General features: G+C 57.9%; 4 protein-coding genes across 6 annotated transcripts; 3 read left to right on the top strand and 1 right to left on the bottom strand.

The window, feature by feature from the left end:
• Nucleotides 1-1125: 1125 nt before the first annotated feature.
• Nucleotides 1126-5267, top strand: LOC308672597 (cadherin-1-like; the record flags this gene model as incomplete). Its single annotated transcript, XM_081335641.1, has 8 exons — nucleotides 1126-1161; nucleotides 2033-2176; nucleotides 2556-2711; nucleotides 3182-3326; nucleotides 3654-3826; nucleotides 4281-4409; nucleotides 4634-4819; nucleotides 4956-5267. The coding sequence occupies 8 exons, from the start codon at nucleotides 1126-1128 to the stop codon at nucleotides 5265-5267; spliced, it is 1281 nt and encodes a 426-aa protein (XP_081191767.1).
• LOC308672794 (5-hydroxyisourate hydrolase-like) lies at nucleotides 5257-6330 on the top strand. The gene is made up of 4 exons (XM_081335970.1): nucleotides 5257-5317; nucleotides 5566-5705; nucleotides 5784-5922; nucleotides 6121-6330. The coding sequence occupies exons 1-4, from the start codon at nucleotides 5279-5281 to the stop codon at nucleotides 6208-6210; spliced, it is 408 nt and encodes a 135-aa protein (XP_081192096.1). The 5' UTR covers nucleotides 5257-5278; the 3' UTR covers nucleotides 6211-6330.
• Nucleotides 6331-6374: 44 nt separating this feature from the next.
• DRC4 (dynein regulatory complex subunit 4) lies at nucleotides 6375-12085 on the bottom strand. 3 transcript variants are annotated; one of them, XM_081335966.1, is made up of 12 exons: nucleotides 12037-12085; nucleotides 11706-11837; nucleotides 11367-11564; nucleotides 11065-11271; nucleotides 10887-10941; nucleotides 10256-10461; nucleotides 9416-9583; nucleotides 8905-8991; nucleotides 8288-8497; nucleotides 7448-7513; nucleotides 6903-7076; nucleotides 6375-6511 (listed from the first exon to the last, which is right to left on the bottom strand). In XM_081335966.1, the coding sequence occupies exons 1-11, from the start codon at nucleotides 12037-12039 to the stop codon at nucleotides 6927-6929; spliced, it is 1482 nt and encodes a 493-aa protein (XP_081192092.1). In that variant the 5' UTR covers nucleotides 12040-12085; the 3' UTR covers nucleotides 6375-6511; nucleotides 6903-6926. The 3 variants fall into 3 exon arrangements, with proteins under 3 accessions (XP_081192092.1, XP_081192091.1, XP_081192093.1); XM_081335965.1 differs by lacking the exon at nucleotides 6375-6511 and having other exon boundaries at nucleotides 6599-7076; XM_081335967.1 differs by lacking the exons at nucleotides 6375-6511; nucleotides 10887-10941; nucleotides 11065-11271; ... (1 more) ...; nucleotides 11706-11837; nucleotides 12037-12085 and adding an exon at nucleotides 10772-10782 and having other exon boundaries at nucleotides 6599-7076.
• Nucleotides 12086-12625: 540 nt separating this feature from the next.
• Nucleotides 12626-18300, top strand: DBNDD1 (dysbindin domain containing 1). Its single transcript, XM_081335968.1, has 4 exons — nucleotides 12626-13157; nucleotides 17267-17419; nucleotides 17525-17665; nucleotides 18132-18300. Exons 1-4 carry the CDS (start codon nucleotides 13127-13129, stop codon nucleotides 18281-18283), a joined length of 477 nt encoding a protein of 158 aa, XP_081192094.1. The 5' UTR covers nucleotides 12626-13126; the 3' UTR covers nucleotides 18284-18300.
• The last annotated feature ends 1537 nt before the right edge of the window (nucleotides 18301-19837 follow it).

The raw sequence follows: 19837 nt of genomic DNA on the forward strand, positions 1-19837 counted from the left end.
GTGCTTAGATACCTTAAGGGCACAGCTGATGCCCTCCTTATGCTAGAACCAGAGAAGGGGAAGACGGCCCAGCTCTCCGCTTACTCAGACGCAGACTGGGCTGGCGACACCAAAAGTAGACGGAGCACTTCTGGTTTCCTCATATTGCTAAATGGCTGCCCAATACATTGGCATGTTAGGCAGCAAAAATTTATTTCTTGCTCCACGGCCGAAGCTGAATATGCCAGCCTGTCAGACACGGCCAATGATTTGACTTGGTTCAATGAGCTGATAACAAGCATCTGGGCATCTCCCCCTCTGCCCATCCAAATTCTAGAGGACAACACTGCCGCAATTGCAATCTCGGGCGCTTATGCAGTAGGATCTAGATCTCGCCATATAGACATACGCTATAAAAATGTCAGGCAGCTTACCAAAAAGGGTTTTATACATGTTGAGCACTGTAATACAGCTGACCAGATAGCTGATCTGTTTACCAAGCCTGTTCCCATTGACCGGCACAACCTTCTGTGTAAGCGTTTGTGTTTGGCCTTCTGAATGTTTTTATGCATGTCAATGACACCTGCTCGCCCCTCACATACATTCACTGGTCCTTGTCATTGGCTGGCAAGAAGGGGAATTGTTAGATGTTTTGTGCCAGCCATTGGCAGTTCCCCAAAAAGGTCATCAGATGGGAGCAAAGAGGCTTCTTTGCTTCCACTGATGAGCCAAGGGTCTCGGACCCGACAGCCCCATTGGTGAGAGAGTTTTATGGTCAGGGAGGGACCAAGACCCCCCATAAATACCTCTGCTCGAGGGGCTGCTCTTTGTTCTCCATCTCTAGTTTCCAGTTCTCCTCTCCTAGCTCCTAGTCCTCCTGTTTTAGTTAGTTATGTAATGCTAGCTTGTTTTATTTTATTTCTCTCTCACATGCAGGCATGAATGCTTTCATGCCAAGTATTTCTTTCTCTTTGATCTATCATTGAATAAAGCTAATATGATTGCATCTCTGCGTGATGCCTTCACTTGGAAGCTCCTTTAACGATTCATCGTGAGATCACCTCACAGCCTCCACAATCACAGTCGTGCCCACAAGCCCCCTTTAAGAACCAAATCTCTAACATAAAAAGTTCTACATTGGGAAAAATGAGGAAGACGACAATCATCTACACAGACTTCCAAGTACAGTCAGCCTAACCAAGCCACTTATACATTATCATCTGCCCAAAGAAGATTTTGGTTCCAACCCAGTTCAGAGTTCACTGCAGGGATGATAGCTAGAAATAGTTATCTCTGATTCTTGCTTACATGCTGCTAGCTCTAAGTCCACATTGCCCTACTCAGTTCTATAGAGCACAGAGGGTGATAGCCAGCATCTTTGGGAAGACCAGAGAAGGAACGTTGAATGGACTTCTAGGAGTCCATTCTGGGCCTGGGCAACAAAAAATCAGCTACCGGTTCTTGCCGAAGTGGTGCTGAATCCCATCACTGGCAGCCTCCCTGCCTGCCTCCCCCAGTCAAGTCCATGCTGCTCCTTTCTGGCTTACCTCGGAATAAGCCCTGATGCTGGAAATTAAAACTTACAAGCAAAAATTCTTTCCTAATAAGTAAGTTGAAGAGGGTACAGGCTGTTCATGGCAGCACTCACAAGAAGGGCAGAGATCCGGAGATCAGAAGGGCAATCCAGTCGTGAGAATCCCTGGGGAACCGCAAGAGGCCCACACTTTCTGCAAAGGGGCTTCTTCACTGCACTCCTGGGAGTTTTCTCTCATTAAGAAAGTTGCTCAGAGAAATGAGCTCAAAAGGGTGACAGAAAAGAGGAGGCTGGCAAAGGGGAGCCTGGGGGAGATTAGGCCGCTCCCCGTTTTAGCTTTAGAGCCGGGGCACGAAGCTCTGGAGCAAGGTCTCTCTGCTTTGCCACAGAAGGAATCCTCTGGGCAGCCTTTTTCTCTGCTTTCCCCTAAACCCCTCACAGCTCAAAAGGAGTCTAAATCGCCGGCTCCTTCCTTCCTTCCTTGCACACAGGACCAGAGACCCCTGTCTTTCTTCACAGGACACCGGTCCGTCTGCTCGGGCGGAGCTGCTGCTTTTCCCAAGGCCTTCGTCTGGCCTGAGGCGGCAAAAGAGAGACTGGGTCATCCCTCCGATCCTTTGCTCTGAGAACGAGAGGGGGCCTTTCCCCAAGAACCTGGCCCCGGTAAGGACTTTGCTTCTGGCACCTTCTATGGGATTCTCTTGCACATTTTTAAGGAATTCACTTGTTGAATTTGTTTGCTGCCCATCTCGCTGCAGGGCGACTTGGGAACGACCCACAAATACAGGACCCCAAACATTTCAGCTTGCGGCAGTGCTGAGCGGACATTTTGTCTAAACCGCTTGGATCTCCCTTCAGCCAAGCTTTGGGGCCCACATTTCTGCACTGGGCCAGGCAACGTGGCCCCCACGGTCTGCTCTGTGCCTGGCCACGCCCCGGGCCCTGCCCCAGTTCTCCCTTTTGCGTTCAGAGGGTGGAAGAGGCTGCAGGCCCATCCCTAACCACACATCACTGACCTCTCGCACCCCATCTCCCCAATCAGGTCACGTCCAGCAAAGAAAAAGAGGGCACTGTCTACTATAGCATCACTGGACAGGGGGCCGACAGCCCTCCGGTTGGCACCTTCATCATCGAGAGGGAAACCGGCATGCTGAAGGTGACTCGCCCGCTGGACAGGGAGAGGATTCCCCGCTACCAGGTGCGTCCCGTCATCTGCCGTGGTTATACATTTTGCTTTCAATTTGTGGCGGCTGCGTTGGGTGGCTGAGGAGGGCCACGTGCTTGGAAATCTGCCCTGTGGATTGGGAGGGATGGCAAAGGCCACTGTGTCCTCCGGGAGGCCAGGACCGCTGCCAGGCCGTTTGCTGCCCCACTAGAGTGAGTCGGCAGAGGGGTTTCTTTCCCACCAGAAAGTCCTTCAAGAAACCCCTTTTAGAAGCAGGTGACTCTTGAAGAAAGCCGCTACCTTCTTGCTCCTGAAGCGTCTGTGTTTTCTGTCCAATTAAATTTCCCATCCCCTTCCGTGGTGGTCTCTAGAGGGTCTGAGAGGTTCCTAGGGACCTCCATCCCAGGGTAGGCTCCCCAATGAAATTCTGCTCAGTGAGAAACGCTGCCTGGCTTCTCTCTTCATCCCTGGTGAACAACGGCCTTTCTCCACCTTCAATGCAGCTGTTTTGCCACGCGGTGTTAGCCAATGGCCAGACCGCAGAGGACCCCATGGAGGTGATCATCAATGTCGGTGACCAGAATGACAACCGTCCACAGTTCATCCAGAGCATCTTCAAAGGGTCTGTGGAAGAGGGAGCTAAACCAGGTAGGGAAGTCTGGTTGAGGTTACAGAAACCTCACTCCTCTCGCGTTGCTGCCCTCTGAGACACAGGCACAATCCCTCCTGGACAATGAAGAACAGTTTTGGTCAAAACCATCCAGATTGCAACCTTAGACTGTCCGGCCAACGCCAGCTCATAAATGTAACTGTGGCATTAAGTGGCCAGTCCCTGCGACAGCCAGAGGTGCTTGTAGTTGCCCAGAAGCCAGAGGCGTTTTCAGCTGACGGGCACGGATGGAGCTGGGCTCATGCGTGACTCCGGTGCTTGTTTCAAGGGAGGCTCTAAGCATCCCCTCTGTTGGGTGTCCCCAGGAACGTCTGTGATGACAGTGACAGCCACGGATGAAGACGATGCGATTGACTCCTATAATGGGGTCTTCACTTACTCCATTCTCAGCCAGGAACCTGAACCGGAAAAACAGATGTTTACCATCAATAACGAAACCGGCCTGATCAGCGTGGTTGTGTCAGGTCTGGACCGAGAGGTAAATGCCGGATGCTGGGACAGGTCGAGAGTGGGGGGGGGGGTCCAAGCAGATGGGGATTAATCATGGGAAGGGCTGCATTTCTACTGTCGATTTTATACTGCTTCACCAGAGTGAGCAAGGGAAGAATCCTTGTTTCCCCTGAAGGGAGCTACTGTTAGCTCTACAAGGTAGTCCAGATGCGAAGCCCAACCCTGAGGGCTACATTGATGGTTGGGTGACATGAACAGAATCTTGCCAGACTGGAAGTATTTCTCCCCTCCTCTCCATTTCCTTTCCGGAAAAGTACGGAGGGTCCCTTCCGAAGCATTCCCCTCGCCTTCCCTCCTGCTGTGGCTGAGAGACCTTTTCCACGTCAGGCCAAACTGCAGCTCTTCCTCCGTCTCCCAAGTCGGTCCCTCCCTCCCTCCCACCAGCACAGAGTGTTGCAGGGTGTGTGTTTGCTTCTTTGCAGAGGATTCCCCAGTACACACTGATCCTGCAAGCGACTGACCTGCTGGGACAAGGCTTAAGCAACACTGGGACGGCCGTGATTACCATCACCGACGCGAACGATAACCCGCCAATCTTCGACCCCCCCATGGTAATGTGGGGACTCGTCCCCCCCCTTGCCCTTGGCCATGCTGGTATCCCCCTGGGGCCTGAAACTCCTCCTCTCCCTGTCGTGCCAAGCTACCCGGCCACGTCCTGCACTTGCTCTGCAGAGGTGCTTGGCGGAATTTGCGGCCTCCCATTGCCTGGAGTTGCACCTTCCCCCCAGTGGAGAGAGGCACCTGCTCTCCTCTGACCGCTCTGTGTCTTTTGCAGTACAATGTGACTGTGCCTGAGAATGAGGTGGGGGCCACGGTTGCCATCCTGAAGGTCAAAGATGCAGATGAAGAGAACAGCTTAGCTTGGAAAGCAAAGTACAGCATTGCGAACGGGAACGAGGAGGGAAACTTTGCAGTCACTACTGACCCCAAGACCAACGATGCTCTTTTGACCACGGCAAAGGTTAGCGGTGGGCCCCTCTTTGTGGGGGCTAGAATCCTGTGTGTCCCCAGCCCCGTATCCTGCTGGAATGTCAACTTGTGGGGTTCCACTTAGACCAAGTCAACTCTCCTTTCCTCCCTCCTTCCTGGCCTTTCAGAAACTGGATTATGAGACCAAAAACCAATATATTCTCAAAGTGATCGTAGTGAACGAGGTCGAGTTCTCCGTCCCTCTCCCGACGTCCACGGCCACCGTCACTGTCAATGTGAGCGATAAAAACGAACCCCCGGTCTTCGTTCCCCCCGAACTGAGGGTGTCAAAGCCCGAAGATCTTCCTCTTGGACAACCAATAGCTCAGTACACAGCCCAGGACCCTGACAGGTTCCTGCAGCAGACCCTCAGGGTTAATACTTTCTGCCGAGTCACGGCAGGCTTCCTGCCAGGCCTCCACAGGAAGGGGCTGGATTGAGAAGGCCAAAAATGGCCGGGCTGCCAGACAAGGATGGAGGGCGACCCCAGGTAAATCCATCAGTCCCACCCCAGCAATGCGGCCGGCAGAAAGCAGAGACTTCCTGGCAGAGAGTGGGGGTGTCGCCCAGGAGACTGGGCAGGCCTGCAGAATCCCAGCCCCTCTGGGCACGCAGCAGCCTCCTCCCCCTCGCAGGGCACCAGGGCGCCAGCTTCCGGTGATAGAGAGGTACTGCGAGGGATGGAAACAAACTTGGATGGGGTGTGGGGTGCACACAGGGCTTTCTGCTTCTTTCCAGGTTGCCAACTCCAGCGAGGGCCACACATCCCTGAGCGTCCACGCGCTGGACGTGTTCACTGGCCTTCCTGCAACCGGCTTGGCTGTGCACCTCTCTCAGCTTGACGCCCCCCACGAGTACTGGACGGAGCTAATGACAAGGTGGGGAGAGGGAGGAGCCCCTGCCTCCCTTGGCCAGCCGGAGCCCCACAGCCTCACCCGGCTGTCCTCTGATTGCAGCATGACCAGCATAGACGGGCGCATGGACAAGAGCGAGCTGGCCTCCCTGCAGCTGGAAAGTGGCACCTACAAGCTGCACTTTGCCACGGGAGAGTACTGGCAGCAACAGGGCCTCACCAGCTTCTACCCTTACGTGGAAGTAAGTTTTCATTTCAGCTGCACAAGAGCGAGCAATCGCTTCCAGCAAACAGGTCTTCCGGTGGCCCTAGGGCCCCCAATTGACCCCAAATGGAAAGGGTCACAGGCTGCGGTGCTCTGGGCCGTTGGGCTTCTGCAGTCACGAAGATCCCCCTGCCAAGCCAAGAGCCCACCAGCTCTTCACCCTCTCTTGTTCCAGGTTGTCTTTACCATCACAGGGGCCGAGCGAAAGGTGCACATCCCACTGCTGCTCAGCCCCTATTCCTATGTGACCTACCGAGGGAGTTAGTGTGAGAGCCGGGGCCACCCAGAGGGGGCTGCACCCAAGACCAGCTGTGACGCCAGCTCGGGGTCTTTTCTGAGGAAACACGAGCCTAATAAAAGATCTACCTTGCAAAGATCTACCTTGTTGTGAGGATAAATCAAAGATTGCTGCACATCGGCCATTTGCCTGACATTTAGGAAAAGCCCCCTTAAGACCTCTTTAATACAAAAGGCATGCAGGTGAGCCCAGTCTCTGTGTGGTGGGCAGCTTCCTCCACTGACCCCCAAAAGCCGCAGGAGCCTTGCCTTGCCTGTGGTCTGGTCTCCTGAGGAGGAATTTGTGAGATGGCCTCACGAGACCGATGGTTCGTTAAGGTGCTTCCAAGTAAAAAGGCAGCACGCAGGGATGCAATCAGATTAAGCTTTATTAACGATAAAGAGAAAGAGTTCCCTGGCATGGAGGCATCCATGCCTGGATTGAGCTCATGGATCATTCCCACAAGAGAGCAACAAGAGAGAGCAAGCAAGCAGAGCGAGAGAGAGAACAGCCCCTGAGCAGAGGTTTTTATGGGGGTCCTCAGCCCCTCCCTTACCAATTAACTCTCTCCAATGGGGCTGCAGGGGCCAGGGACCCCTGACCCACCAGTGGGAGCAAAGATGCCTCTTTGCTCCCATCTGATGACCTTTTTGGGGAACTGCCATGGCTGGCACAAAAACATCTAACAGATTTTGCCAGCTTTGCTACGTGGGGGTGGAGACAAATCCTGCAGGGCCCTGGCCGAGGGTGTGTCCCAGCACGGAGGTCTCTAGAGGTTTGAAGCCAAGATTGTCCAAAGGGATCCCGAAGGAGGTGAGCTTCGCCTCATACGTTTGCAGCAGATCGTTGTGCGCCTGTGAGGGGAGAGGGGGGCTGTGAGGCCAAGCAGTGGGCTGGGGGCCGAGAAGGTGTGCCTGCCCCCCCACTGCAGGACGACCCAGGTCTCCCTGTTTGGAGTCTGCCTCACACAGCCAAGGCAGCGCCCGCTCTCCCCCTTCTGCCTAGAACAACGGCAGGCCCGGGCTGAGGGGGAGCTCTGCAAGCAAGGGCAGCTGTCCCCAGGACTGAAGCAGCTGAGAAGGCTGCATCAGTCTAGAGGGGGACTGCCTGGCAGTGGGACTCTGAATGCCTCCATGGATGCTGCAAGCAGAAACAGGCTCCCCAGCGAAGGATCTCTGAACTCCCCAGGGCCTGGTGCTGCCCCTGGCCTCATCGCAGCTCTTACCTTGCAGACTCTGGCCAGCTCGTACTGGAGGTCTTTGATAGCATTGTTTTTGGAATCCAGCACATCCTGCAAAGCAAAAACATCGGCCTGTTAAAACCACATTCTAGGCACCGGCTCCAAAGCAGCTCTCCAGCGTCTTGTGGTCCTGCTGACCGGGGTGAGTCCCTAACTGTTCTTTTAGGAATATTCCTTCTTGGACCCCCTCTCCTACCAACCCCCATCCGGCCCTCGAAAGGCCCTCCTGTTTTGAAGCTTCTCCCAGCAGCCACGAGACTGAGAACCATGAGTACTTTTATCTTAAAGACACCGAAGGTAACCAGTGGGGGTCAATGTTGCCCCAAGCACCACACGGAGTTCTGGTAAGAAAGTTCTAGAAGACAAAGAGGAATCCTGAAGGGGTCCCTGCCGCTGTCCTTCCAAGGAAAAGGGGGCTCCCTGGTGCCCCCCAGAAATGGAATAAAAACTCTGCAACCCCAGAACATGTCTGATGGGCTGAGTGCCAGATCCAATCCGGGCATCAAAAAAAGGACCAGCAAAGGGGCCTCCTGCAAGAGCAGCAGCCGAGCACAAGAATGTTGAGCGCCTGACAACAAAAGCAGCTGCCGGAAGGAGGTGCAGGTCTCCGCGCCTGCCGGGATGCATTTCCCATTCCTGGCGCCGACAAGGCCTGGAATGCCTGAGCTGCTCACCCCAGTCCTAAATAGGTCAGGTTGCTGAGATACCGATTTCCACCCTCAGGCCAGGCCAGAAATTGGTCAGCAGAGGAAGGACAAGGAGGATCCCTACAGTAACGTTTCGGGCAGCTGCATCTAATTTCCAGAGGTTGGGTGGGTCCGGTACCTCCAGCTTGTGGGTGACCACAGTGAGAGCGCTGGGATCGAGATTGGAGGCAGCCAACACCTCGTTCAGCTGCACTTCCTTCTTCTCCAGAAGGGCGGCAAGGCCAATCAGCTTCCGCTCCAGCAGCAGGTTCTTGAAGCCAGTTTTCTGCTGCACCTCGTTGATGGCTTTGGTGAACTTTTGGTACAGGACATCGCGCTCGTCCTGAACCTGTGGAGACAATCAGCAAGGCAACATCCCTCCAAAGCCAACAGCAGGGAGCATTAAGCGATTTTCAGCATGGGATTGTGTGGCTATTTTTAAGGATGCCCAGCACCCAGATAGAAGATAGGGAGGAAAATATGTCAGCCAAGAAACACCTGCTCAGGAACAGAGCCCTCTTTGCATGCAGAAAATGTCCTTACCATCTAAAGCCCGAGCACGAAGGCAGGCAGGACTGAACTAGATAATGCAGAGGGTTGACCCACCTCCAAGCAGTTTTCGATCTAGGCCAAGTGTGATGGCACAGTGGGGGAGAGTTCCACCGGCTATTTATAGAAGCAGGCTGGCTTCTCCCTCCCTCCCTTCCATCTGTACCAGGATCAACCACCAAGTAAAGGCTGGCCCTCAGCCCTCACCTTGCTGAATCTTTGCTGCAGCACTTCATGCTCCCACTGAAGGTCCTTCAGGTCTTTCTCAGTGACTTTCAGCCGGGCCCGAATACTCTAGAGGGGAAAAAGGGATCAGAAGAGCTGCAAGACCTTTGTAGGTTGTGGGAATGAAGAAGGCTTGCTGAGCAGATCGTGCAAAAGGAGGATAAGAACGTGAAGGGGGTCTCCAAGGTTCTTTTACACCCCTCAACTTTCATTCCATGAATAGCAACGCCTGCTGAACCCGGCCCACGCCACTAAAGGCCCTAAACTCTCAAGGGGTCTATAAACTGTTCATAGCCCAGGAGCTCCATTCAGGTGGTCCACAAAAAAACGGCAGAAGCACCCACCTTCACCTTTTTTATCCCTACAACACTTCCGCACCACTTTCAAGAGGGCCACAGCAGCTTGAATTGCTGACATTACATCATCTCAACTACCCCCTGCTCTGCAAGCTAGCCAGAATGCCTGTCCCAGTCCCAAGGGCCCTGCCACTTACCGCTAAGATGGCCTTGTCTTTCTCATAGTGAGCCAGCTTCCGCTGCAGTTCGGAGACCTCATCCCGGGCTCGCTGCAGCGGCTCTGCCAACCTCTTGTTCTGTAACAGCACTTCAGCCATTTCCTTCTCCAGGTGATCCTCTTTCTTCTTCATCTCTTCCATCTGCTCCTGTGTTCCAGGAGGAGGGGGAGCATCTCAGACCTTCAAGGCCAGCAGTCGCCACTTCCCCTCTCAATGCTCGTCCAATGGTTCCTTCTCCATTCAGATCCCACGTGAATACAAAGAACAAGCCGGGATGATAGGACAACGCAAAACCCTTGAATGTTGTTTGGTCCATTTTTGTTCTTGAACCAATAAGTGCTGTTATTTTTCACACAATTGATACCAAAGAAGCAGTAAATAAAAAGCTCCCTAGAATCATGTGCCCTATGCCAGGGATAGGCAACCTTGGCTCTTTTATGACTCGTGGACTTCAACTCCCAGAATTCTTGAGCCAGCATATCTCAGGAATTCTGGGAGTTGAAGTCCACGAGTCATTTATTTATTTATTTATTTATTTATTTAATACTATTTCTATACTGCCCTTCTCCCGAAGGACTCAGGGCGGTGAACAGCGCAAGAATAAAAATACAAATTACAAAAGTTAAAACAAGATCATAAAAGAGCCAAGGTTGCCTACCCCTGCCCTATGCCAATAAAGGAACACAAAGCTTCCAATTACAGCAAGGCCCAGCCTACCATGGTAGGTGTGAATCTTCTAGTCAGACCAGCCAAGCCAGTCCCACCTGAGGCTCCAGCTGCTCTGTCGATGCCAACAGAGAAGGCCGCTCTGTGGTTTACCTTGAGAGTATTGATCAGTGCCAAGTTGTTGAGGGTGACGTCGTTGTAGTAGTTCTTGATGTCGCTGAAGGCCTTCTCGTGATTCTTCATCAGCGTGTTGATCTGGCCGTTTTTTCTCTCCTCGATCTCGTGGATTTCTGTCTTCCTGCGCAGGTCAAGCTCATCACGCAGCACCCGCATCTTCTTCTCATACTTGGCCTCAATCTCTGCAGAGGCAGCACCAACCAGGCCAGTCACTCTCCAGGCCTCTATCCTTAGCTGACAGCTCCAGAGGAAATGGGGCAGATATCACTAGGCCTGAAGATCCCCCCCCAAGGGCAGCGGACCCCTTCCCACCCCATAAAGCAGCAGACTGTTTCTACGGCTTCACTGTATGCAAGTCATCTGTAGACAGATATGGGTGATGGACCCTCCTTATCCAGGCCCCTGCCCTCCCACTTTGGAGACACGGGAGAAAGCTTGACTCTACACTTGCAAGCATTCACCACTGCCCACTGTAGAGCAGTGCTCACATACTTCTAGGTTTGCCCGAGAAAGAAAGCCGTGGCCACTGAGCTGTGCTGAGCGGAGGATGAGTTTGGTGAAGGTGGGCTTCCACATTCCAGATTATGTGCCGAGTCCCGAGACTGACCTTTCACTTGTCTCTCAAAGTCATTGCGTAGATGTGTCAGGTCTTCTTGCTGTTTCTGTTAAGACAGCAATACTGCTCAGTGACAGGGTCTGGCAAAGGCTGCTTTGCCAAAGGCAGAAGCAGACATAAGGCTGGCTTGCTCCAGAGGGTGCAAAACAGAAGAGGCAGAAGGACCCACCAGTCGGAGGTTCTTCACCACCATCTCGTTGGCCAGCTCCTGCTCTTTCAGCTCCACCTTCAGGGTGCGCGTGTCTTTGCGCAGCTCCATTTCCTGGTATCGGTGGTCCTTCTGCACCAGCTTCATGGCCACGGTGCCCTCGGCCTTCAGCTCCGTGAGGTTGTTCTGATGCTCGTAGAGCAGGTGCTTCACCTTCTGCTTGTACACCTGGGGTGACCAGCAGAGGGGCTAGCCTGCGGCAGGGCGGTGCCCAGGGCCAGAGCCTGGTGAGCCGGAGCTGAGGGAGGAGGGTTCGGCGGTACCTTGATCTCCACTTGGTGACGCTCCTCGGCCTCCTCCATCTCCCGGTCCTTGTTGCGCAGCTCGGCCTTCTTCTCGTCCAGCTGCCTCCGGGTGATTTCCCAGAAGGTGTGGATCTTGTCGCGCTCCAGCTGGAAATAGTTGCGCTCCTCCCGCTCGCGGTCCAGCTCCTCCCGGATGCGGGCCATGTGCTCCTCCAGCTGCGAGAGGCCCCCGCAGGCTCAGCCCAGGAGCGATGCGGCCCCCCGGCCGGGCGCCCCTCGCGGGGGGGGGACCCAGATGCGCCCCCGCCGCCCCCCTCCCGGCGCCCCCCCGGCGCCCCGCCCCCCCCGCGCGCCCACCTGCTCCTTGGACATGCCCTCGGGGGGCAGCGCGTCCACCAGCGCCGCCGCCGGGCCTTTGGCGCCCTTGCCCTTCTTGCCGCCGCCGCCGCCGCCGCCGCCCTTCTTCTCCGCCGCCTTCTTCTTGGGCGCCTGAGGGTCGGGCGAGGAGAGGCGCGGTGGGTCCCCCTGCCCGGCAGCGCCCCCGGCCCCCAGGGAAGGACCCCCGCGACCCCCGCCCGGGCTGCTGGCGCGGCCGCCAGACGGGCCCGCAGCCGGAGGGGAGGGAGCCGGCGCAGCTCCCCGCCTGGCCCGGCCGAGGCGCCCCCGAGGCGAGCGGCGCGGCCCTCACCATGATGCCGCGGGACAGAGACGCTCGGCTGCCGCGTCTCCAGGCAACCGTCCCCCAAAGCTCGCGAGAAGCGCGGGTCGCGCAGCCGCCCCTGACGACCGCCCTGGCAACGGGGCGGGGCCGCCGTGGCTGCCTCGCTCGCTCGCGGGCTGGGCGGAGGGGAGGGGGAGGCCCGGCTGGGATCGGGCCCCGGTACCCCAGTCCCGGCCGGGGAGGGGGGGGCTCCGCGCGGGAAGTGCCCGCAAAGCGGGATCAGCCCCTCCGCCCCATTGTGCTTAAGCAGAACAGGGCACTCCTGCCCGTGTACAGAGCGCCGCTTGGCCTGCAACGCCGGTGCCCGATTCGGGCGTTGGGCAGCCCCGGCTCCCCCTCTGCCCGGGCCCGGCAGCGACCCGGCTGCGGGAGCGGCGAAGCCTCGGGGGCAGCGCTCGCTCCCGGGAGGGCTCGGCGCTTCTGAGCAGCGGCTCCTGCGCGGGGCAGGCGGGGCGCGCCGGTCTCGGCCACGGGAGGCACAGCTGCAGCTCCGCCCCGGGGGGGGGAACCCCGCCAGGCCGGTTCCCCGAAGAGCCGCCGCGCTGCCCTCTCCCGAGCAGACGGCGGGTCGGCGCACGGAGAGAAGGCGGGCGCCAGGCTCGGCCAGGCTCGCCCCTCCAGAAGCGGCCCTCGGCGCCGGGCCTTCCGCTGCACGCCGGGGGCCGGGGGAGCATCACGCCCCTCCGTCCGCAGACGCGCGGGTGACAGCCGGAGCCTTGGCACTCGGCTCGTGCTCAGACGCGCCCTCGCCCTCCTGAGGTCGAGAGAGGCGACTGCTCAGTTCCGATGCCCGCCCGCGAGTCGCCCCGCCCGGCGTCTCCTCCCCTCGCCCTGCGCCGCTCGACGGCTCCCTGCCTCCTCCGGGCTCTAAGGCGGCGGCGGCGGCGGCGGCGGCGGCAGCCGGGCGCGCTCGTCCCCCCCGCCCTGCGCCCTCCCCCGCGCCGGGCCCGCTCCTCCCCGCCGGCGATGTGCGCTCGGGCGGCGGCGGCTGCAGTGGTGGCGGCGGCGCGGAGGGAGGCGGCAGCGGCGCAGCGAGCATCTGGTGCAGCCGGGACGGATGGAGACGCCGGGAGGGGCCGCCCCCCCGGGTGAGTGACTCGGCCGGCGCGGAAGGCGAGGCGCGCCCGGATGCGGCTGGCGGCGCGGACGGGCAGCTGTTGCTCGAAGGGGCTGCCAGATGGGGAGGCCTGGCGGGGCCCAGAGGGTCGGCCCGACGCTGCGGCGAGGCATGTGCTGGGCGCCTCTGGGGGGGTGAGGGGGTCCCCGCTCGGAGGAAAAAGGGCTTTCTCCTCTCGGGGAGGTGAACGGAACGGGATCGAAGGACGGAGCCTCCCCGTCCAGAAACGGGCTTCTCCTGTCAACTTTGGACGCCCCTTCCCACTTTTCCACTTGCAGGGCTGCTGCATCCGAGGCGGCTCCGGCAAATAAGTCCCCCCACACACACCTCCCCCGTCGGTCTTTAGTCTTTAGGCGCTGGAGGTTAGAGACGCAGCGAAGCTCCTGGCCCCGTTTAAGCCAAGAGGGAACTGAGTTGCCCGAGGGGCGGCAGGCAAGGCAAGTTGCGGCCTCCTCTGGGGCTGCCTGGAGCACGCAGTGGGGTGTGACTGGAATGCTCTCGGACTCCTGTCGCTAAAAAGCACGTGTGAATGTGCGGGAGGAAGGAAGTGTGCCTTTTGGGGTCAGTACCTGCTACCACTCACAAAAGCTTCTGGAGCTTTGGGTGGATTGCAGCCTTGGTTTCAAGAGCTTAAATGTCTGGGCACCCTGATCCAGGCGGGGTGTTTGTTTTTACCATGCTGGGAACTTCCAAATTCCAACGGGGGCAATGACTTGATGGGATGGACCAATAATCTGCAATATTCCTCCCCAAAATTCAGTGCCCCCCCACACACACTGATTGTTGTAGGGAAGGGCTGCCAGTTGGGCAGATTCAGCCTGGGTGATTTGGACCTCAGCGGAAGCTGCCGGACCCAGCCCCCTCTTCCCTTGCTGTGCCGGCCCGCAGCCGTGAGCCAGGCTGGGCTCAGGTGCTGTAACGTGAGTCAGCAGCAGCGGTCCTGGGGGTGGCGGTGAGAGTCTCCCAAGCCCCCTTTCGACTGCAGGGTGGCTGCTGGTTGGAGAAAGCAAGGGAGGGGGGGAACTCAGTGGAGGAAGAGGGGGAGGGGGGAAGGCAGCAGCCATCGCCAGCCCGAGCAGCCTGCTCTGTGTCCGGGAGGGGCTGCTGGAGGCAGGTGGAAGCCCAAAGGGGACCAAAGAGGGTTGGAAGGCAGCACGGCTGAGAAAGGGCTTCTAACAGGCAGCTCTCCAGCCAGAGCAGCTCACAAGCCCGAACTCTCCCACTCGACTCTTGACTGCGTCCCTCCAGTCTTGCCCAGTCTCAGCTGCGGCATCTCCAGGCCAAAAGGCTGACCTTTCTGCTTTCCACGCTGCAAATTTCCCACCTGCCAAAAGAAACAGGCGAGATCCAAGAAGGTCGGCTCAGTGTCTCCTTGTTCTGAGAACGCTTTCCAGCCCTCCCAGTAAGAAGCGGCCCCTCTGAGCAAAGGGCTGCTACTTCAGGGTGGGAGGACCCGTGGTTGGCTCTTCGTGCAGGCCGAACTGCTTGCTCACGGCAGAGACACTCTGGCTAGAAAAGGGAGCCAGGCCAAGCGTGAAAGTGGATCAGCGGAATTAGAGAGAAGCTCCAGACAGAGTTTCAAATGGGAAATGAAAGTAATCCACCAGGAGGAATCTGGTGGTCCAGTCCTTTAGGGGAGCCATTTGGGCCAAGTATGGAGAGCTGTGACCCATTATTGGGCTGCTTGAAATGCAGACCCTGGCAAAGAAGAGCGCTTGGCCTGCTGGAGGTGGCAGGGCTTGAGCTGCCTCCTCTGCCCCACAGGACCCCTGAGCCCAGCTCCACTCCTCCCCCAAGGTTCAGTGGTCCCCAGCATGTTACCCCCAGAGCGCCCAAGAGACGGGTCTGATCTCTGCGGGAGGAACTGAGCAGGGAGATTCCCAATTTCCTGGGGGTACCCTGGTCCCAACCCTCTGCAGGCGCAGCTCCTGTGCATGAAGTCAGTGTTGCTGCAGAACAGGAATAGCCACAGCAGCCTGGCAGACTCTGGTGGGTGGGAGGGAGGCAGCCATATGCTCCGGCCTCTACTGAGCGTGTCTGGCCAAATGCTGGAGGCGGATGAGTGGAGAGGCAGCCCTGGGGAGGAGGAGGGCATTTACGAGGGTCCTCAGGCCAATAACATCTCAGGGCTCCTGCTGAAATGGCCACCACCAGACATCTTGAGGCTGCTCTGGCAGAGCTGCGGGGCCGTCCCCGTGCTCCTTCCCATCGGTGGTGGGCGCATGATTTATGGGAAGGGGCAGGCAGACCCTGTTTGAAAGGGGCTTCTGGCTGACCTCTGAGGCCATCTGGGGCTCTTCCCAGAAGCAGCCAAGCGGACAACAGGCTCTCAGCTGCCCATGCAAAAAGGCCAGATGAAGAGGGGCAGAGATGAGCCCTTCCAAAAGGGAAATGCTTCCAAGTTCAACTCTCTTTGCAAGCTGGTCGTGCTGGCCTCAGCCTACTGAGAGCCAGAAGTATCCTGTGATGTTCACCCCTCCTTTGCGACTTTCCCACACCCGGCTTGTTAAAAACCTGGTCCTGAATAATTCAGGACTTTGAGCTGGGAAGGCTGTTTTTCTCACTTCTGCCTGGCTTCCCCATATATAAAGCTGGGATGTTCCCCAGGAACCCACAGCAGCGGCAGCCTGCCCCTTGCCATCACCCCAGCTGGCTGTAGGGGCCAAATCAGTCTGTGGGTTGCAAGAGCTGGAAGTCTCCTGTGGTTCTATAAAAGGCGAGGACCGGTAAGGAGGTTTTGGCCATGGCTTGTGGCTCCACTCAGGTTCCATATTTAAATTCTTCCCCTGAATTTGTTCCTGCAGGTGTTCAGCCCGGCCTCCTGTGATCTTGTTCTCAGCCGCAGGAGGGCTGGAGAGGAAGCCCAAGGCCACCCCACCTCTTGGCTTGTTTTCTGTTCTCGAGGCTTGTGTCAGGCGTTGGTCCTCTTGGCTGACCCTCTTCCAGGGTGCAGCTGCCCTCAAATGGATTTGCCTCCCAAGGGTCCCTCAGACCTTTGGGGGAGCAATAGATTCAGACACTTTTGAGGACGGTCTCAGGCTTCTGCAGACGAGCAAATGGGGCATCTGAGCAAGGAGCAGCCTTGAGGGCCTGCTGAGGGAGGGCTGTGGGTCAAAGCTCTCGCCTGGGGCACCCGCTTGTGCAGGCAATCACTTCCATTCACATCCAGACACGTGTAGCTACGCCTCCCATTTTCTCCTTGCAGAGTTTAAACTTCCCCCTTGCTACACCTCTTCTTCCCTGCTAACTGGCAACACCTCACAAGGGTGATCCAGATGGCCTTCCGTCAGGGAAGAGGGTCCCTGAGGAGAACCAGGCTTGAAGGCCCCTTCTAGAATGCAGCCAGGGCAGGACCACCGCACGGCCTGAAGTGCCTTCTCTGGGCTGAATGAACCACAGCCCCCTGGCTAAGTTCCTTCCCCCTTGCAAAGAGGCCCCCCCTCCATGGTTCATTGGAGCAGACACTGCTGGCAATTCAATGGCAGGATGGCAGGCAGGCATCCTCAGCAAGGCAGCTGCTGAGAGAGGCCTCTGCGCAGTCAGGCTTGCTGCAGCTCTCCCAGGGCACTTCCAGAGAGGCAGGGGGTAACTGAGGCATACCTGGCATACAGCCAGCTCTGGGGGCCCATTTGCCTCTCCCTCCCCAGGACAGAGCAGCCTTTGTCTTCTTACCACCTGCTCCAAAAGAAGCCGGCCTTTTGTTTCTGCAGTGCGGGGCTGGGTGCCAGAGTGGAGTCTTAGGTTCCTGGTACCCAACAGCTGCTGCTCATCAGCTCTGCATACGCCCGTCTGGAGGGCTCGCTCTGAGGTGGGGGGTGCCAGCAGTCAGGAAATGCCCCCCCTGGGAGGGGGTGGACTCGGGCTGAGCAGGCAGGAATTGCCCAGCCAAAGCCGGCCATCCCCAGGGGTTGTGGTCAGTCCCCTGAGAGTGGTGCTAGGAGCCTTCCTCCCCTAGAAAGTCAAGGGGCCTTGGCTGGTGGCCACCCTTCCCTGGTGAACTAGGAGGCAGCTGTGAGGCTCAGCAGGCGGGCCTCTCCGTCCCAACACCCCCTTCCTCAATGCCCTGTTTTGTCATTTCAGAGCTGACCCAGGAAGCCCCAACACTGGAGGCGCAGACCCCCATCACTCTCTCCACGCATGGGCGGGTGGAAGTGCCCCGCAGCCCCCTGGCTGAGGAGGAAGGAGGGGCCCCAATCCCCACGGCAGGGCTGCTGCAGGTCGCAGAGCGTCGGCGTAAGTACAGGGCTAGCCGGGGGTGGGGGTGGGTTTCATGAGGCTTCCAACAAGGAAGCTGCAGAGGAAGATCTTGAGCCCCCTCACCCAGCCGTCCCTTCTCAGAACCCCTGAGTAGTGTTTCGTCTCTCGAGGTGCACTTCGACCTCCTGGACCTCACGGAGCTGACAGACGTGTCTGACCAAGAGCTGGCCGAGGTCTTTGCCGATTCCGATGAGGAGAATGCAGCCCAAGAACCCCTGGCTGGTAGGCGGCCCCTCCAGAGTCTTGGGTGGGTGGGTGTGTTTGATGACGGGGCATTCAGTGCCAAGCACACCCTCTGCTGTGAGTGGCAGCTGAGGCACTGCTGGCACCAAGGTTTCCTTGCTTGCTTTTGGGGGTTGGCCCCTGCTGCCTTTGGCTCTGCTTGTCCCACCTGACCCTCCAGTGATTGTAAGGACTCTCCCCTCCGACCACGGTCAAGGGGTCACGCCCAGTGCAGCCAGGGTGGGAGTTAAGCAAGAGCGCTGAGCGTCAGGGGTCAGGAAGCTCAGAAATGATTTGTGTGTGCAAAAGTAGAGCTTTGCTCTCTCCTGGGGGATTCTGTGCCCCCTACCCCATGCAAACAGCTCCTCTCTCTGTAGATGGGGCTGAGTGGGGAGCTAGAGCTGCTGGGCAGCCTCCATTCGGTGGAGGGGCTAAAGGCGACCCCTCCCTTCCTATTCCTGCACAGGACCGCATCCCCACTCGACCCCCAGAGCCGGCTACCTCCGCTCCCCCTCCTGGACAAGGACAAAAGTTGAACCGGGACGCGAGAAGCACCTCGGCGATTCCAAGCTCCAAGCTGAGGCTTTCCTGGCTGTGGAAGAGCCAAAGGAGGAATAAGCAGGGGGGGGGGGAGGAGCCCCACCCAGCTGCCAATCTTCACTCTTGCACTGTCCGTCATTTGGGACCTTAAGGCACCTGTTCATTCCTCCTGTGCAACTGGGACCTTTGCAAACTGCGCCTTGTGCCAAGAGCCCCCCCTTCCTCCTTGCCCACCACTGAATTTGCCCATCTCCTTTCAGACCCCAGCAGACACCCCCCCCCGCTGGGCTTCCCATTTCCTGCAGGCCCTTTGAACCTTCCACCACTCCTTTGGCTGAGAAGGTAGGCTGAGTGGGGGGGGGTGCTCTCCCAACCTTATTTGGGGGGAGCTGGGGGTGAGAGCTGCCAAAGCCCGAAGGAGGGGTGATGTTCTCTTCAGCCGTGTGCCTTGAGTGCTGCTGGGCTGAGCCAGGAAGCTCCTCTGCCAAAGCAAGCAACCTGTTATACCAAAGGAACCGAGGGGCAAACACAGCACCATCTCTGGGGCACAGAAGCAGCGAGAATCCCGGAACTTTGCTCCGCTCTAAGCACACATCATCTCCAATGGTCTTAACTCTTGCCCACTGCTCCACAGCTTTGTGCAAAGTGCACAGCACCAATGCAACTGGCCCCAACTTCAGCTGGGCTCTGGGATATCTCCCTGGAGCGGATGCCCACCTATGTCGCAGCAGAGTGCCTTCCTCAGCCGAAAAGCTCTTCTTGAGAGGAAGCTGGCTGGGGGTGTGGCATGGTACGGCTGGCAAGGCACAGAGGGCATGAAGCAGGATCCCAGGTGCTTCCAGAGCCCCCACCTGTGCCCAGACCCTTTGAGAGGAAGAGTGAGAGTGGCTCAGGCTTCTGGGGGGACAGCAGAGGCCTTCTTCCCCCGTGGACAAAAGCTCAAGCGTCTCCCCTATCAGGAGGGCCTCCATGCAGCTGGAGGAGAGACAGCCAGCAAGGCTCCCGTGTGAGTTTGCCTTCTCCCTTCAGTCACTGATCCTCCGAGGCACCCATCAGCTCAGAGTTCACCAGTTCGGAGTTCTTCATGACCTTCCCCACCTCTGTCTTTATAGGAAGAGTGGGGCAGGGGGCAGGGGGGCTAGAGGGGCAGGCTCTGAGCACAGCGGCCCTGCCCACCCTCTGGATGCACCTGGGCCTTTTGCCTGCCTGACTAGGGACAGGGCAAGCGTTTGCATTGCTAACTCAAGTCATTTACTTCAGCCGAGAAAACACCACGCTGATCCCAGTTGCTGCCTGCCAGGGAGCTCAAGCTTTAAGAGTTCTTGGCGCTGTCAGCAGGGGGCCTGGATGGTGCTCTGTTCTTGCAGCCCTTGCCCAGCCTGCCCCGGACTGTTGGACCAGGAGGGGCTGCCCAGTCTGCAGCCCTGGCCTTGTTTGCTGAGCCAGTCTGCAATCTCTTCTTCAGCAGCAACCACCCGGGAGAAGGCGCCTCTAGTAGAGCAGCAGAGGCACCAGGGACACGCAGCCATCCTCGCTGTGGCCAGCCAAGATGCCTGCCACGCTTTCCTTTGCTCTGCCTTGCTGCAGCTGCTGTCCGGGGCCAAGAACGGGGAGGGGCTCTGCAGATGAGAC

This window comes from Vipera berus (assembly GCF_964194415.1).
Source record: "Vipera berus genome assembly, chromosome: 10".
Lineage (NCBI taxonomy): Eukaryota > Metazoa > Chordata > Lepidosauria > Squamata > Viperidae > Vipera > Vipera berus.